The 17,763-nt window shown below is 35.2% G+C and overlaps 2 protein-coding genes and 2 long non-coding RNA genes across 12 annotated transcripts in view; 2 read left to right on the forward strand and 2 right to left on the reverse strand.

Moving 5' to 3' along the window:
* LOC124308778 (60S ribosomal protein L28) overlaps window positions 1-2,286 on the forward strand; it is a 24,937-nt gene extending 22,651 nt beyond the window's left edge. For 2 of the 3 annotated variants that reach the window (XM_046771823.1, XM_046771822.1), the window contains 3 exons: window positions 683-778; window positions 1,791-2,033; window positions 2,169-2,286. In XM_046771823.1, coding sequence (XP_046627779.1) covers window positions 683-778; window positions 1,791-2,033; window positions 2,169-2,255 — 426 coding nt within the window. In that variant the 3' untranslated portion in view covers window positions 2,256-2,286. Of the gene's footprint in view, window positions 1-98; window positions 162-682; window positions 779-1,790; window positions 2,034-2,168 lie in introns of those variants that run through there. The other variant, XM_046771824.1, reaches the window with a different exon arrangement.
* LOC124308783 (uncharacterized) overlaps window positions 1-17,763 on the reverse strand; it is a 29,748-nt gene that overhangs the window by 3,281 nt on the left and 8,704 nt on the right. Inside the window, exons 2-3 of the long non-coding RNA XR_006909087.1 lie at window positions 3,949-3,952; window positions 397-404 (exon numbers count right to left, since the gene is read on the reverse strand). This is a non-coding gene — a long non-coding RNA (uncharacterized LOC124308783). The remainder of the gene's footprint in view (window positions 1-396; window positions 405-3,948; window positions 3,953-17,763) is intronic.
* Window positions 3,087-4,234, forward strand: LOC124308781 (uncharacterized). The gene is made up of 3 exons (XR_006909085.1): window positions 3,087-3,358; window positions 3,592-3,683; window positions 3,922-4,234. It is a non-coding gene; the product is annotated as an uncharacterized LOC124308781 (long non-coding RNA).
* The window catches only part of LOC124308771 (zinc finger protein 2-like), a 91,730-nt gene continuing 78,679 nt past the window's right edge, over window positions 4,713-17,763 (reverse strand). For 4 of the 7 annotated variants that reach the window (XM_046771804.1, XM_046771803.1, XM_046771808.1 and 1 more), the window contains 2 exons: window positions 7,771-8,163; window positions 4,713-6,795 (listed from right to left, as the gene is read on the reverse strand). In XM_046771804.1, the coding sequence (XP_046627760.1) occupies window positions 5,416-6,795; window positions 7,771-8,094 (1,704 nt within the window). In that variant the 5' untranslated portion in view covers window positions 8,095-8,163 and the 3' untranslated portion in view covers window positions 4,713-5,415. Of the gene's footprint in view, window positions 6,796-7,770; window positions 8,164-8,437; window positions 8,485-8,574; window positions 8,672-17,763 lie in introns of those variants that run through there. The other 3 variants (XM_046771801.1, XM_046771802.1, XM_046771806.1) reach the window with 3 other exon arrangements.

A 17,763-nucleotide genomic window follows, 5' to 3' on the forward strand; every position in this document is an offset into this window, starting at 1 on the left:
AAATTTTTAATTGTATCAAAATATTTTTACGTAAAAATCATTTGAACAAATAACTCGCCGTTAAATTACCGGTAGTCGTTATAGTTTTAATTTGACTGCAGTAGGCGGATGACTACTTCCGTAATTCTCTCTTTCCGCTTCTTTACAGTTGACTGTAAGCGGTGAGTAAGGTTGCGTAAATTTCAGGATATTATAGATAATTCTAGAGAACGTATTTCCCATTTTTATAATCACTTGAGGATTTTTCTTCATCTGTGAATCACGGCAATTGAACAGTAACGTTATTGTTTCCGTTTGGTTGATTAGGATAACTATTTCTGAGCACGTGTGCCGTGCGAGTGACAACACGCCATTCCTTATTCTCCATCATATTGAAGTTAGTAACGTTATAGCAACAATTCGTGCTGAGTAAATATCGTTATTTCGCGATTCTGAAATTGTCTGAAATTCAGTAAACGGTAATGAAACAAAATACATTCATATTTCGACCTCTCAGTTCTTTCAAAATCAATGTCAAGTTGAGAAATAGTGATTTTTCCCCCAATGTTTCGTTACAATAACGTTACTAACTTCAACCTCGTTATTCTTTAGATGTAAAACGTTCCCTAGAATTACTCCAACGTTGAGAAACAGTTCGTAAATCAATGATTTAACCTATTTTACAACGAATTACGATTTTCAGGCCGTCAAGATGTCGTCCCATCTAAACTGGATGATCATTCGCAACAACAATGCGTTTCTGTTGAAGAAGCGCAACATTAGCAAGCCCTTCTCTACGGTAAGTCGAGCTTACCAGTTTGCGTATACAGCAAGAGAATAATAAACAATTCCACAAAATTTTTATTGAACTCAATTGGATAGTATGCAATTTTGATGAGTTAAAATCATTAGATCTTATGATTCAAAATTGTAAGGTTATATTCTGCAACATTACTTTTCGCAAGCCTTTAAGTGTCAAGGAATCATACGCAATGGCCCATATCTATGCAATCAATTTTATTTATGAAATTATGCTGTGTCTATTTGCAACATGGAGTGAACTAAGTACACTGATGATTTTTAAAAAAATGATTGACATTTGAGCACAAGGGCCAGGTGCACACTTTGAAAAAATGTATAAAAACAATAAATAATTGACGACTTTTTAGTTACTACATCAACAATAAACCAAAATCAAGTTAGTTCGGCTTTCCCCTGAGATTTTCAACATTTATCTGGGTGTATTGAATAATGGATCATAAGTTAGATGCATGCAAAAAGTGATCTTGTAGTTCATATCGGACGATATGCGTAATGCTTTTAGAAACTGCCTACAAATTGTGACAAGAAATTTTTGCGCAGGTAATGTTGATGTGGAAAGTTACAAAAATAAACCATCGAATAGCAATGATGTGTATCAACTCATCCCTATCCCCCCTTTATTGTGATTTCAATAGTTCGAGAATATCTATTGGTTATAATCATATAAAGTGTAATAAGCTAGATTGTATTATATCAATTTTTATATCTCATGCATCAGTAGTCAGTAATCCTACCCACGTGGTCGAGTTGAATTTTATTGTAACGAACGTTATTGGAATGATGTTTTGTGTAGATTTCTTCAACGTTAACTTGATGAAACAAAATTTGTGATACATGAATGATTGATAGTTGATTCACTGTGTGATTCGTTTAGAAAACTTGCAATTTTGAAAGTCAAATTATGCCACGATGAAAGTAACTAGATATTTGGTGAATGAATATGTATGCATGTAATATATACAATAGTTGAGATGCTTCAATTATTATAGGAGTCAAATAACCTGACTAATCTGAGCAGTTACCGCTACTCGGGTTTGGTTCATCGCAAGAGCGTTGGCATTGTTGATACCCCAGACAAAAAGGGTTTCACTGTTGTCTATAAAAAGGCAAAGTCAGTGAACAAGCCTGCCAAAGCAACCGTTAGACGGACAATGAAGGCTGGTGCACGTCGTTCACTGCACAAACTCCGCACTCTTCTTACTGCTAACAAATACAGAGTGGACCTGAATAAGGTAAAATTTCATCATTACATTTTCTCTAAAACGCTTAAGAGTAGGAATTCGTCTTCTGGTATGATCGGCTATTTTATAGAAAGGAGAGTGAAGTGCCATGAGAGTCAGACTATAACTTCATATTGAATTTTATAGGTTGCTCTGCGTCGTGCTTCTGCTGTACTGCGCTCACAAAAGCCATTACCTGCAAAGAAGATCCGTGCTCCTAAAAAAGCCGATTAAACTGTACAAGTCAATAAAAAAATTTAAATAACATTTCCATTCATGTTTTTGTTGTTCAACATTTTCTCATTTGATTTTTTCATATCCTTATTACCTGTAAAGGAAAATCTGGGTAAGTCTATGATGTTACACAACTGATATACAATTGAAATATTTAAAAAGCAACTTTTATGTTTATCTAGATGATCATAATTATCTGGACTTGTCAGGAAATGTCACCAGTCCGTTGTCCAAAGGTTGGTAATATTTCAACTTTGCACTTTGTTTTATTGCTGCTTTTACGACAAGGCAATTCCCCTCAATGAAAGTCTTTATTGGTTTTTGGTAATTATGTGATGACAAATTTTATCAAGATCTGCGAATGTCGTGATTTTTTGTATTTGCTATCTGATTTCTACATTTCTAGACATCAATGCATGATATGCAACCTGTTTAAGTCTAGTTATTTTTTAATTGCAGGCTTTGCAGAGCAAACCTTTTCACATGGGTGTTACCTAAGTTGGCTGGATTACTGACTCGGGAAGAACATCATGAATGAAAGTAAGTTGCTATGATTGAAATAGTAAATAGTTTCTGGATTAGAGACTTTGCAGGAGCCATGATTTACATGATGACACTCTATATCACCAAGATCTATGAATGCCGTGATTTTTTCTATTTGCTATCTGATGTATACCATTTCTAGACATTGATGAAATTGTATTGTGCAACTTGTTTAAGTCTCATTGTTTCTGAATTGCAGGCTTTGCGGGCCAAACTTTTTCATATGGGTGTTGCCTAAGTTTGTTGGATTACTGACTTGGGAAGAACATCACAAATGAAAGTAAGTTGCTATGATTGCAATAGTAAATAGTTTCTGGATTAGAGACTTTACAGTAACCACAATTTACATGATGACACTCTATATCACCAAGATCTATGAATGCCGTGATTTTTTCTATTTGCTATCTGATTTCTACCATTTCTAGACACCTATGAAATTGTATCGTGCAACTTGTTTAAGTCCAGTTTTTTAATTGCAGGCTTTACGGACCAAACTTTTTCATATGGGTGTTGCCTAAGTTTGTTGGATTACTGACTCAGGAAGAACATCATGAATGAAAGTAAGTAACTATGATGGAAATAGCAAATAGTTTTTGGATTGGAAAGAATTTAATATTTCTTGTCTTCAATTTTCACGCAATACCGCAACCACAATTTACATGATGACACTCTATATCACCAAGATCTATGAATGCCGTGATTTTTACTATTTGCTATCTGATTTTTGAAATTATTAAGTACCCGCGACACTAACATGCAACCTGTGTAAAACCTGTTATTTTTTTAATTGCAGGCTGTACAGGATGCACAGTTTCATATCAATATTCGTCATTAGTTAATTTCGTTGGATCACTGGCTAAGCAGAAGGAACATCATTTAATATGAGTAAGTTCCTACGATTGAAATTCAAATTAGTCTTTTTGTTTGAGGGAAATATAATTCCCTTATTGTTGCGACGTCAAAGCCATCAGAATTTAATATGATGATACACTTTACCACCAAGATCTATGAATGCCGTGATTTTTACTATTTGCTATCTGATATCATTACAGTAATAATAGTGCAATCAAGTCTGAAAATTCGATTATTCTTGAACCCGCTCTTTTTTTTTTTTTTTTTGCAGAACTGTGATTTCAACATTTTATGAAACACTGCTGTCGGATCGGTATTTGAACCACGAGTAAAGACAGTGAGTTATTGTTAGTAGTGAAATTTATAAGTAGCTGAAACTTCAAGAATGTAAACCTTGCAGCTGTTAACCTCTAGACGGCCGGCAACACCACTATAGTTTTGTAAAGTTTCTGTTGAAGAAACTGGTCCGTTTCGAAGTTCTGAAACACGTTTTTTAAATTTTGTACTTTGAACAAAGTCGCGACGAAATGAAGAGTGTCATTAGAGATTTTGCTATAATTTTGGAAATAAAATTTACGAACTTTTATCATATGTTTTACTTGTCACCGTGTAATAGTGGTTCAGTTTTCGACCGTCGTAGATAGTAGAAATGTAGTTAATTAGTACTAAACTATTTCTCCGAGCGACACGCGCAACCACCAGGACGCCTGGATGCTATGATTTTTTTTTATTTGTTACCTAGTTCAAAAATAGAATTTATTGAATGTAGGTGACGTTTATGTGTGTGATATATCAAGCACATTTTGTGTTTCATTTTACAGGCTGCATCAAATTTAGCCTTGGATGGATTTGGCCAATTTCAAAAGTTTTGATTAATGTAGAATTGAACATGCATGATCATTTTTTTTTTTTTTGCTCATCTTCCTTTTCGAAATAAAACAGTTATGCAAAAGAATGATCTACCTGGTTTTATTATTTTCCCTGTTGAAGTCAGTCTCAACAATCAACGACTTTCATGTTATTTTATATTTGCATTTTCGCTTGAAAATTTGAAAGCTTGAGTGTTGAAGCTATTATTGCTACGCAAGCAATCATGCTAGATCCTGAATGGTTAATGTTAGTGATTCCTATCCCGCAATAATTCACATGAATGAAACGTAAGTTGTGGATCTTAGAAATTTGTGTGGACTTCTATAGCAAACTATTTATATTTTATTTCGGTTACAAACGTGTATAGTTAATTAATTTTTATTATTCCTAAATCTCGTAACACGTAAATTCAGTAGATAGTGTATGAAAATATTTATTCATATGTAATTTTTCATAATAAAATGATATATAGATCGCCTTCATCATCTAACATTATTATAGTAACAATTTGATGTAAAAAATAAATGCTTTGGTGCATCATTGGTTCATTGATTATTTATAAAATGATCGTAATGCGTTGAATACAAGTCTACATATTTGGCAGTTAATCTCAGATGATTGTAAAAATACGTACGTAATTAATACTCGTACTTCTGAGAAAAACGTATGTATCTATTCGTATAAATCAATTAACCTGTGTTCTTGTTTGAACAAAATTCTTCAGCACAATACAGTGTCTGAATAAAGTGAATTTAACAATATAAACTTGAACGGAAACATTCAACATCGAACGAATAGAATCGCCAGTAAAATAATTGAAGTGCGTAATATAACAATAACATTTTAACAAGTATATAATATTGTAAAATTCAATCTCTTTAATCACAGACATAAGTTAGATTTTGGAAGGCTGAACTCCATGACATTTCTTCATGTGAGAGCGATAAGACACTAAGTGTTTGTAAGACTTCCGACAATCGCTGCAGTTGTATTTTGTTTTAACCGAATGATTAATTTGAATGTGTCTCTGGAGACTCGATTTACGTCTGTAAAGTTTTGGGCAACTGTGACATGGATACGGTCTCCAATTGTCATGCGTTAATATGTGTGCATATAAGTAGGATTTAATTCGAAATTGTTTCTTACAAATGTCGCACTCATACGGTTTCCGGGCATCGTGAATTGCGCAATGGCGACGCAAATCACTGGCACATATAAAAGACTTGTCACAAATTTTGCAGGTAAAATTTTTAACCTCTAGTAATTTGTTACCTTGAATACTTCGATGGTTTGTTCCTTTCGTTGATGTGTCATTGTGTTTATTCAACATGTGTCGCTTTAGGCTTGACGTTGTAGAGAACCCTTCATTACACAATTTGCAGGTATGAGGTTTACTACCGGAATGACTTGCCTTTTTATGCCTTCCCACATGCGACGTTTGCGTAAATCTTTTGCCGCAAATGCTGCATGGATATGGTCTTTTTATGTTTGATTTAGAAGATGAAGGCTTAAGCTTCTCGTCATGTTCCTTAAGGATTTCAATATGTAAAAATTCAATGTGGACTGCTAAACTTGATTTTTTTTTAAACCGTTCACCACAAATGTCACACACGTAAATTTTTTTTGGTTCTTTGGTATCCACCCTTCCCCCATTTGAAGATTTGGCTGATTCTTTATCTATTGTAGATTTTTTCTCATCTTTTTTATGATTCTTTGATGTTAACTGTGTGTTCTCAGTAAGTTTAGTCTGTCTAATCAACCAATTGTCAAGGCTATCCAGACTATGTATTTTAATATGCTGCCTCAGGGTTGATTTCCTTTTGTATGTTCTGTGGCATTCGTCATAAGAGTATGTTTTCGATTCATGCGATCGTAAATGTTGTTGTAAACATTGTTTCAATTTGAATTTCTTTCCACATGTATCACATTCGTGATAATTGGACTTATTGTGAGTTTGGATGTGTTGAGTCAACAGTGACATGTATTGAAATGGTCTGTCGCAGATTTCGCAAGTGAGATTTTCTTTGTTTCGTTCGTTACACTTTGGTGATTTGTTCATCTTACCTTCATAAAGTTCAGATCGAACGAGGGCTGGTGATTTTGCACGTTTCGTTGGCACTTTTGGAGCATTTTTAAGATTCTCGTCATCATGTGCGTGCCGAACATCCACAAAATCCCACGGTAATGCGTATCGATCATATTTGGGCGATTGCTTGAGTGTTTTTTCATTCAAAGTTTCAAGTTCTACAGATTCTGTCTTCAAATGTAGATTCAGCTGAAATGCCCACCAATTTGTTAATACATTTCGAATATCAAAATTAGGATGCATCTTCAAATCAATTCATATTCAATATCTCTTTTAGCAATTAGTAATGGCTTTCAATAAAATTTCACCATACTTTTTAAAATTACAGTTGTATCATACTTCTTAATCAGAATATTACATCAGAGGTATGAAGATTTTTTTTTTCGTCTCATCATAAGGAGTTTAAATGAAACTACTCATATCTCGATGCTTAATGTTTTTCTCATGAAATATCAAAGGTCAAACAAATAATCGAAAAAAATGCCTACTCTAATATCTTACTATTATAGCTAACAGGATTGAGCAAAAACTATTTTTTGCATGATTATGTGCGAGCTTGAAGTTAGTAACGAAAAATTTAAAAAAAAAGCATTACTTGGCAATTTTAGAATGGTTTTAAAAGAGCTGGGTTTTCAAAATATTAGCAAGTAATACTTTGTTACGGATTAATAAATTTCGGACAATCCAAAAATTGTGAGAAAACATTGTTTTTTAAATGTATGTCGTTACAGTAATGGTACTAATTAATCCCATATTATTATAGCGTCAATAACTCTGAATTGTTTTTTGCAAATATAGATGAATGTGCCCGTTACGTTAGATTTGTGAAAAATACGTAATACATACAAGAATTCTAATCGCTTTTGCTTACTCAGACGAACTGACATTAAAACGCAGTCCATAATTGACTCGTAAGTCAGTATTATAATTAAGCTACAGCATGCAAATTATATAGTTTTTTTTTAACCTCTCTATACCTCTGATTGTCAGTTACTTTCCATCGGATTTAAAGAGATTGACTCCTAAAAAGTGCTCACTTCAGATATATACTATAAAAAGTTATTAACGTTGTTTCAACTAATACCAAAAAGGCAGGAAAGATTTTTAAGCCACTGCGAATGAATATTGAAAATAAGACATTTCATATTTATGTGTTATACTCACTTCTTTGCTTGTTTTTGAATCAAGTTCGGCCGAAGATGTCGAATTACAGGTTTGAGAATCTACATTTTTCAATACTTCTTGATTATGTGAATGTTCAAGGGGGATAGCTGGAATGGAAAACTTGAGATTGGGAGATTGAGCAGTGTTCTGCAGATTTTGGCTGCTGTCTTGCACATTTGGAAATTCTTCTTTACATTCAATTTTTATACCGCACGACATGTAATCAAACGTCAAGTAGGATTCAAAACTTTCATAGGTCTCAGTTTTAATTTCGTAGCAGTTATCGATCTCTGGTTCTTTTTTAATAAATTTGCAGAGTTCCATTGCGCTTTATTTGTTTTCTTCAATCCTCTAGTTTTAGACTTCAAATCATTCCTCAAACATGGCGTAAACCTGATATAAACATATGGAAAAAAAAAGAGGAAATAGGTGAATGAATTTCAATGTGTAATTATAATTTATCGACAATAGGCAACAAATTTTTAAGTACAGCCTTATCGAGTTTCCTACTTAATAGTAGGGTACATTTTTATATGTAATAGATGTAATAATTATCTAATAGTTTCTTTATATAGGTTGAAACTGAAAATTGGAAATACGATTGGAGTAAACGATTAAAAAAAAAAATTATATAAAATGACAGGGGTGTAAACTTAATATTGATTGCTGTTAGTGTAATATGTAGTGTCAATGTGACGTTTGATAACTGTTGTTACATTATTTGATTTGATTGTGTTTGGCATTTATTTTCACGAAAATGGAGTAATAAAAATCCTAAAATAATATAACATAACCTGTCTATACCTGAGAAGTTGTGGGCTTGCGTTAAACATGCGTATGCAACCTGTGGATCGTGTATAGGTTGCCAGTGATCGTGAACTCAAACGGTCGAACATAACCTATAAGTGTGAATATAGAAAGTGTTCTTCCTCTTCGAGCACAATTGTAAGAGTGTCTGTAAGTGTGTTTACATTTTGGTAACTTACTCTTCTTGGTGCGAAGCTCGTAAGACAGTCAATGACCGTCTGATATTAAATTGCGGATCGTATATTATTGAAATGCGGATATGCATCATCAATATTAATATTAATCTCGAGGTAATTTTTCATTTTGTGAAAAGTATATATAATTTGAAAAACTGGTAAATTCGAAAAATTAACGACGGAGCCAGGAATCGAACCTGGTATCTAGCGATGCTTTACCGGAGCCTTACTCCACTAGACCACCTAGCCGCCCTGACTCTGATGTCGTTAATTCCTCTCATTACCAGTAAGTTCAAATTTGTTTTCTTGTGCTGTGATAGTATATGTGAATATAGAAAGTGTTCTTCCTCTTCGAGCACAATTGTAAGAGTGTCTGTAAGTGTGTTTACATTTTGGTAACTTACTCTTCTTGGTGCGAAGCTCGTAAGACAGTCAATGACCGTCTGATATTAAATTGCGGATCGTATATTATTGAAATGCGGATATGCATCATCAATATTAATATTAATCTCGAGGTAATTTTTCATTTTGTGAAAAGTATATATAATTTGAAAAACTGGTAAATTCGAAAAATTAACGACGGAGCCAGGAATCGAACCTGGTATCTAGCGATGCTTTACCGGAGCCTTACTCCACTAGACCACCTAGCCGCCCTGACTCTGATGTCGTTAATTCCTCTCATTACCAGTAAGTTCAAATTTGTTTTCTTGTGCTGTGATAGTATATGTGAATATAGAAAGTGTTCTTCCTCTTCGAGCACAATTGTAAGAGTGTCTGTAAGTGTGTTTACATTTTGGTAACTTACTCTTCTTGGTGCGAAGCTCGTAAGACAGTCAATGACCGTCTGATATTAAATTGCGGATCGTATATTATTGAAATGCGGATATGCATCATCAATATTAATATTAATCTCGAGGTAATTTTTCATTTTGTGAAAAGTATATATAATTTGAAAAACTGGTAAATTCGAAAAATTAACGACGGAGCCAGGAATCGAACCTGGTATCTAGCGATGCTTTACCGGAGCCTTACTCCACTAGACCACCTAGCCGCCCTGACTCTGATGTCGTTAATTCCTCTCATTACCAGTAAGTTCAAATTTGTTTTCTTGTGCTGTGATAGTATATGTGAATATAGAAAGTGTTCTTCCTCTTCGAGCACAATTGTAAGAGTGTCTGTAAGTGTGTTTACATTTTGGTAACTTACTCTTCTTGGTGCGAAGCTCGTAAGACAGTCAATGACCGTCTGATATTAAATTGCGGATCGTATATTATTGAAATGCGGATATGCATCATCAATATTAATATTAATCTCGAGGTAATTTTTCATTTTGTGAAAAGTATATATAATTTGAAAAACTGGTAAATTCGAAAAATTAACGACGGAGCCAGGAATCGAACCTGGTATCTAGCGATGCTTTACCGGAGCCTTACTCCACTAGACCACCTAGCCGCCCTGACTCTGATGTCGTTAATTCCTCTCATTACCAGTAAGTTCAAATTTGTTTTCTTGTGCTGTGATAGTATATGTGAATATAGAAAGTGTTCTTCCTCTTCGAGCACAATTGTAAGAGTGTCTGTAAGTGTGTTTACATTTTGGTAACTTACTCTTCTTGGTGCGAAGCTCGTAAGACAGTCAATGACCGTCTGATATTAAATTGCGGATCGTATATTATTGAAATGCGGATATGCATCATCAATATTAATATTAATCTCGAGGTAATTTTTCATTTTGTGAAAAGTATATATAATTTGAAAAACTGGTAAATTCGAAAAATTAACGACGGAGCCAGGAATCGAACCTGGTATCTAGCGATGCTTTACCGGAGCCTTACTCCACTAGACCACCTAGCCGCCCTGACTCTGATGTCGTTAATTCCTCTCATTACCAGTAAGTTCAAATTTGTTTTCTTGTGCTGTGATAGTATATGTGAATATAGAAAGTGTTCTTCCTCTTCGAGCACAATTGTAAGAGTGTCTGTAAGTGTGTTTACATTTTGGTAACTTACTCTTCTTGGTGCGAAGCTCGTAAGACAGTCAATGACCGTCTGATATTAAATTGCGGATCGTATATTATTGAAATGCGGATATGCATCATCAATATTAATATTAATCTCGAGGTAATTTTTCATTTTGTGAAAAGTATATATAATTTGAAAAACTGGTAAATTCGAAAAATTAACGACGGAGCCAGGAATCGAACCTGGTATCTAGCGATGCTTTACCGGAGCCTTACTCCACTAGACCACCTAGCCGCCCTGACTCTGATGTCGTTAATTCCTCTCATTACCAGTAAGTTCAAATTTGTTTTCTTGTGCTGTGATAGTATATGTGAATATAGAAAGTGTTCTTCCTCTTCGAGCACAATTGTAAGAGTGTCTGTAAGTGTGTTTACATTTTGGTAACTTACTCTTCTTGGTGCGAAGCTCGTAAGACAGTCAATGACCGTCTGATATTAAATTGCGGATCGTATATTATTGAAATGCGGATATGCATCATCAATATTAATATTAATCTCGAGGTAATTTTTCATTTTGTGAAAAGTATATATAATTTGAAAAACTGGTAAATTCGAAAAATTAACGACGGAGCCAGGAATCGAACCTGGTATCTAGCGATGCTTTACCGGAGCCTTACTCCACTAGACCACCTAGCCGCCCTGACTCTGATGTCGTTAATTCCTCTCATTACCAGTAAGTTCAAATTTGTTTTCTTGTGCTGTGATAGTATATGTGAATATAGAAAGTGTTCTTCCTCTTCGAGCACAATTGTAAGAGTGTCTGTAAGTGTGTTTACATTTTGGTAACTTACTCTTCTTGGTGCGAAGCTCGTAAGACAGTCAATGACCGTCTGATATTAAATTGCGGATCGTATATTATTGAAATGCGGATATGCATCATCAATATTAATATTAATCTCGAGGTAATTTTTCATTTTGTGAAAAGTATATATAATTTGAAAAACTGGTAAATTCGAAAAATTAACGACGGAGCCAGGAATCGAACCTGGTATCTAGCGATGCTTTACCGGAGCCTTACTCCACTAGACCACCTAGCCGCCCTGACTCTGATGTCGTTAATTCCTCTCATTACCAGTAAGTTCAAATTTGTTTTCTTGTGCTGTGATAGTATATGTGAATATAGAAAGTGTTCTTCCTCTTCGAGCACAATTGTAAGAGTGTCTGTAAGTGTGTTTACATTTTGGTAACTTACTCTTCTTGGTGCGAAGCTCGTAAGACAGTCAATGACCGTCTGATATTAAATTGCGGATCGTATATTATTGAAATGCGGATATGCATCATCAATATTAATATTAATCTCGAGGTAATTTTTCATTTTGTGAAAAGTATATATAATTTGAAAAACTGGTAAATTCGAAAAATTAACGACGGAGCCAGGAATCGAACCTGGTATCTAGCGATGCTTTACCGGAGCCTTACTCCACTAGACCACCTAGCCGCCCTGACTCTGATGTCGTTAATTCCTCTCATTACCAGTAAGTTCAAATTTGTTTTCTTGTGCTGTGATAGTATATGTGAATATAGAAAGTGTTCTTCCTCTTCGAGCACAATTGTAAGAGTGTCTGTAAGTGTGTTTACATTTTGGTAACTTACTCTTCTTGGTGCGAAGCTCGTAAGACAGTCAATGACCGTCTGATATTAAATTGCGGATCGTATATTATTGAAATGCGGATATGCATCATCAATATTAATATTAATCTCGAGGTAATTTTTCATTTTGTGAAAAGTATATATAATTTGAAAAACTGGTAAATTCGAAAAATTAACGACGGAGCCAGGAATCGAACCTGGTATCTAGCGATGCTTTACCGGAGCCTTACTCCACTAGACCACCTAGCCGCCCTGACTCTGATGTCGTTAATTCCTCTCATTACCAGTAAGTTCAAATTTGTTTTCTTGTGCTGTGATAGTATATGTGAATATAGAAAGTGTTCTTCCTCTTCGAGCACAATTGTAAGAGTGTCTGTAAGTGTGTTTACATTTTGGTAACTTACTCTTCTTGGTGCGAAGCTCGTAAGACAGTCAATGACCGTCTGATATTAAATTGCGGATCGTATATTATTGAAATGCGGATATGCATCATCAATATTAATATTAATCTCGAGGTAATTTTTCATTTTGTGAAAAGTATATATAATTTGAAAAACTGGTAAATTCGAAAAATTAACGACGGAGCCAGGAATCGAACCTGGTATCTAGCGATGCTTTACCGGAGCCTTACTCCACTAGACCACCTAGCCGCCCTGACTCTGATGTCGTTAATTCCTCTCATTACCAGTAAGTTCAAATTTGTTTTCTTGTGCTGTGATAGTATATGTGAATATAGAAAGTGTTCTTCCTCTTCGAGCACAATTGTAAGAGTGTCTGTAAGTGTGTTTACATTTTGGTAACTTACTCTTCTTGGTGCGAAGCTCGTAAGACAGTCAATGACCGTCTGATATTAAATTGCGGATCGTATATTATTGAAATGCGGATATGCATCATCAATATTAATATTAATCTCGAGGTAATTTTTCATTTTGTGAAAAGTATATATAATTTGAAAAACTGGTAAATTCGAAAAATTAACGACGGAGCCAGGAATCGAACCTGGTATCTAGCGATGCTTTACCGGAGCCTTACTCCACTAGACCACCTAGCCGCCCTGACTCTGATGTCGTTAATTCCTCTCATTACCAGTAAGTTCAAATTTGTTTTCTTGTGCTGTGATAGTATATGTGAATATAGAAAGTGTTCTTCCTCTTCGAGCACAATTGTAAGAGTGTCTGTAAGTGTGTTTACATTTTGGTAACTTACTCTTCTTGGTGCGAAGCTCGTAAGACAGTCAATGACCGTCTGATATTAAATTGCGGATCGTATATTATTGAAATGCGGATATGCATCATCAATATTAATATTAATCTCGAGGTAATTTTTCATTTTGTGAAAAGTATATATAATTTGAAAAACTGGTAAATTCGAAAAATTAACGACGGAGCCAGGAATCGAACCTGGTATCTAGCGATGCTTTACCGGAGCCTTACTCCACTAGACCACCTAGCCGCCCTGACTCTGATGTCGTTAATTCCTCTCATTACCAGTAAGTTCAAATTTGTTTTCTTGTGCTGTGATAGTATATGTGAATATAGAAAGTGTTCTTCCTCTTCGAGCACAATTGTAAGAGTGTCTGTAAGTGTGTTTACATTTTGGTAACTTACTCTTCTTGGTGCGAAGCTCGTAAGACAGTCAATGACCGTCTGATATTAAATTGCGGATCGTATATTATTGAAATGCGGATATGCATCATCAATATTAATATTAATCTCGAGGTAATTTTTCATTTTGTGAAAAGTATATATAATTTGAAAAACTGGTAAATTCGAAAAATTAACGACGGAGCCAGGAATCGAACCTGGTATCTAGCGATGCTTTACCGGAGCCTTACTCCACTAGACCACCTAGCCGCCCTGACTCTGATGTCGTTAATTCCTCTCATTACCAGTAAGTTCAAATTTGTTTTCTTGTGCTGTGATAGTATATGTGAATATAGAAAGTGTTCTTCCTCTTCGAGCACAATTGTAAGAGTGTCTGTAAGTGTGTTTACATTTTGGTAACTTACTCTTCTTGGTGCGAAGCTCGTAAGACAGTCAATGACCGTCTGATATTAAATTGCGGATCGTATATTATTGAAACGACATTAACGACATCAGAGTCAGGGCGGCTAGGTGGTCTAGTGGAGTAAGGCTCCGGTAAAGCATCGCTAGATACCAGGTTCGATTCCTGGCTCCGTCGTTAATTTTTCGAATTTACCAGTTTTTCAAATTATATATACTTTTCACAAAATGAAAAATTACCTCGAGATTAATATTAATATTGATGATGCATATCCGCATTTCAATAATATACGATCCGCAATTTAATATCAGACGGTCATTGACTGTCTTACGAGCTTCGCACCAAGAAGAGTAAGTTACCAAAATGTAAACACACTTACAGACACTCTTACAATTGTGCTCGAAGAGGAAGAACACTTTCTATATTCACATATACTATCACAGCACAAGAAAACAAATTTGAACTTACTGGTAATGAGAGGAATTAACGACATCAGAGTCAGGGCGGCTAGGTGGTCTAGTGGAGTAAGGCTCCGGTAAAGCATCGCTAGATACCAGGTTCGATTCCTGGCTCCGTCGTTAATTTTTCGAATTTACCAGTTTTTCAAATTATATATACTTTTCACAAAATGAAAAATTACCTCGAGATTAATATTAATATTGATGATGCATATCCGCATTTCAATAATATACGATCCGCAATTTAATATCAGACGGTCATTGACTGTCTTACGAGCTTCGCACCAAGAAGAGTAAGTTACCAAAATGTAAACACACTTACAGACACTCTTACAATTGTGCTCGAAGAGGAAGAACACTTTCTATATTCACATATACTATCACAGCACAAGAAAACAAATTTGAACTTACTGGTAATGAGAGGAATTAACGACATCAGAGTCAGGGCGGCTAGGTGGTCTAGTGGAGTAAGGCTCCGGTAAAGCATCGCTAGATACCAGGTTCGATTCCTGGCTCCGTCGTTAATTTTTCGAATTTACCAGTTTTTCAAATTATATATACTTTTCACAAAATGAAAAATTACCTCGAGATTAATATTAATATTGATGATGCATATCCGCATTTCAATAATATACGATCCGCAATTTAATATCAGACGGTCATTGACTGTCTTACGAGCTTCGCACCAAGAAGAGTAAGTTACCAAAATGTAAACACACTTACAGACACTCTTACAATTGTGCTCGAAGAGGAAGAACACTTTCTATATTCACATATACTATCACAGCACAAGAAAACAAATTTGAACTTACTGGTAATGAGAGGAATTAACGACATCAGAGTCAGGGCGGCTAGGTGGTCTAGTGGAGTAAGGCTCCGGTAAAGCATCGCTAGATACCAGGTTCGATTCCTGGCTCCGTCGTTAATTTTTCGAATTTACCAGTTTTTCAAATTATATATACTTTTCACAAAATGAAAAATTACCTCGAGATTAATATTAATATTGATGATGCATATCCGCATTTCAATAATATACGATCCGCAATTTAATATCAGACGGTCATTGACTGTCTTACGAGCTTCGCACCAAGAAGAGTAAGTTACCAAAATGTAAACACACTTACAGACACTCTTACAATTGTGCTCGAAGAGGAAGAACACTTTCTATATTCACATATACTATCACAGCACAAGAAAACAAATTTGAACTTACTGGTAATGAGAGGAATTAACGACATCAGAGTCAGGGCGGCTAGGTGGTCTAGTGGAGTAAGGCTCCGGTAAAGCATCGCTAGATACCAGGTTCGATTCCTGGCTCCGTCGTTAATTTTTCGAATTTACCAGTTTTTCAAATTATATATACTTTTCACAAAATGAAAAATTACCTCGAGATTAATATTAATATTGATGATGCATATCCGCATTTCAATAATATACGATCCGCAATTTAATATCAGACGGTCATTGACTGTCTTACGAGCTTCGCACCAAGAAGAGTAAGTTACCAAAATGTAAACACACTTACAGACACTCTTACAATTGTGCTCGAAGAGGAAGAACACTTTCTATATTCACATATACTATCACAGCACAAGAAAACAAATTTGAACTTACTGGTAATGAGAGGAATTAACGACATCAGAGTCAGGGCGGCTAGGTGGTCTAGTGGAGTAAGGCTCCGGTAAAGCATCGCTAGATACCAGGTTCGATTCCTGGCTCCGTCGTTAATTTTTCGAATTTACCAGTTTTTCAAATTATATATACTTTTCACAAAATGAAAAATTACCTCGAGATTAATATTAATATTGATGATGCATATCCGCATTTCAATAATATACGATCCGCAATTTAATATCAGACGGTCATTGACTGTCTTACGAGCTTCGCACCAAGAAGAGTAAGTTACCAAAATGTAAACACACTTACAGACACTCTTACAATTGTGCTCGAAGAGGAAGAACACTTTCTATATTCACATATACTATCACAGCACAAGAAAACAAATTTGAACTTACTGGTAATGAGAGGAATTAACGACATCAGAGTCAGGGCGGCTAGGTGGTCTAGTGGAGTAAGGCTCCGGTAAAGCATCGCTAGATACCAGGTTCGATTCCTGGCTCCGTCGTTAATTTTTCGAATTTACCAGTTTTTCAAATTATATATACTTTTCACAAAATGAAAAATTACCTCGAGATTAATATTAATATTGATGATGCATATCCGCATTTCAATAATATACGATCCGCAATTTAATATCAGACGGTCATTGACTGTCTTACGAGCTTCGCACCAAGAAGAGTAAGTTACCAAAATGTAAACACACTTACAGACACTCTTACAATTGTGCTCGAAGAGGAAGAACACTTTCTATATTCACATATACTATCACAGCACAAGAAAACAAATTTGAACTTACTGGTAATGAGAGGAATTAACGACATCAGAGTCAGGGCGGCTAGGTGGTCTAGTGGAGTAAGGCTCCGGTAAAGCATCGCTAGATACCAGGTTCGATTCCTGGCTCCGTCGTTAATTTTTCGAATTTACCAGTTTTTCAAATTATATATACTTTTCACAAAATGAAAAATTACCTCGAGATTAATATTAATATTGATGATGCATATCCGCATTTCAATAATATACGATCCGCAATTTAATATCAGACGGTCATTGACTGTCTTACGAGCTTCGCACCAAGAAGAGTAAGTTACCAAAATGTAAACACACTTACAGACACTCTTACAATTGTGCTCGAAGAGGAAGAACACTTTCTATATTCACATATACTATCACAGCACAAGAAAACAAATTTGAACTTACTGGTAATGAGAGGAATTAACGACATCAGAGTCAGGGCGGCTAGGTGGTCTAGTGGAGTAAGGCTCCGGTAAAGCATCGCTAGATACCAGGTTCGATTCCTGGCTCCGTCGTTAATTTTTCGA

Source organism: Neodiprion virginianus, chromosome 7 (genome assembly GCF_021901495.1).
Source record: "Neodiprion virginianus isolate iyNeoVirg1 chromosome 7, iyNeoVirg1.1, whole genome shotgun sequence".
In the NCBI taxonomy this organism is placed as follows: Eukaryota; Metazoa; Arthropoda; class Insecta; order Hymenoptera; family Diprionidae; genus Neodiprion; species Neodiprion virginianus.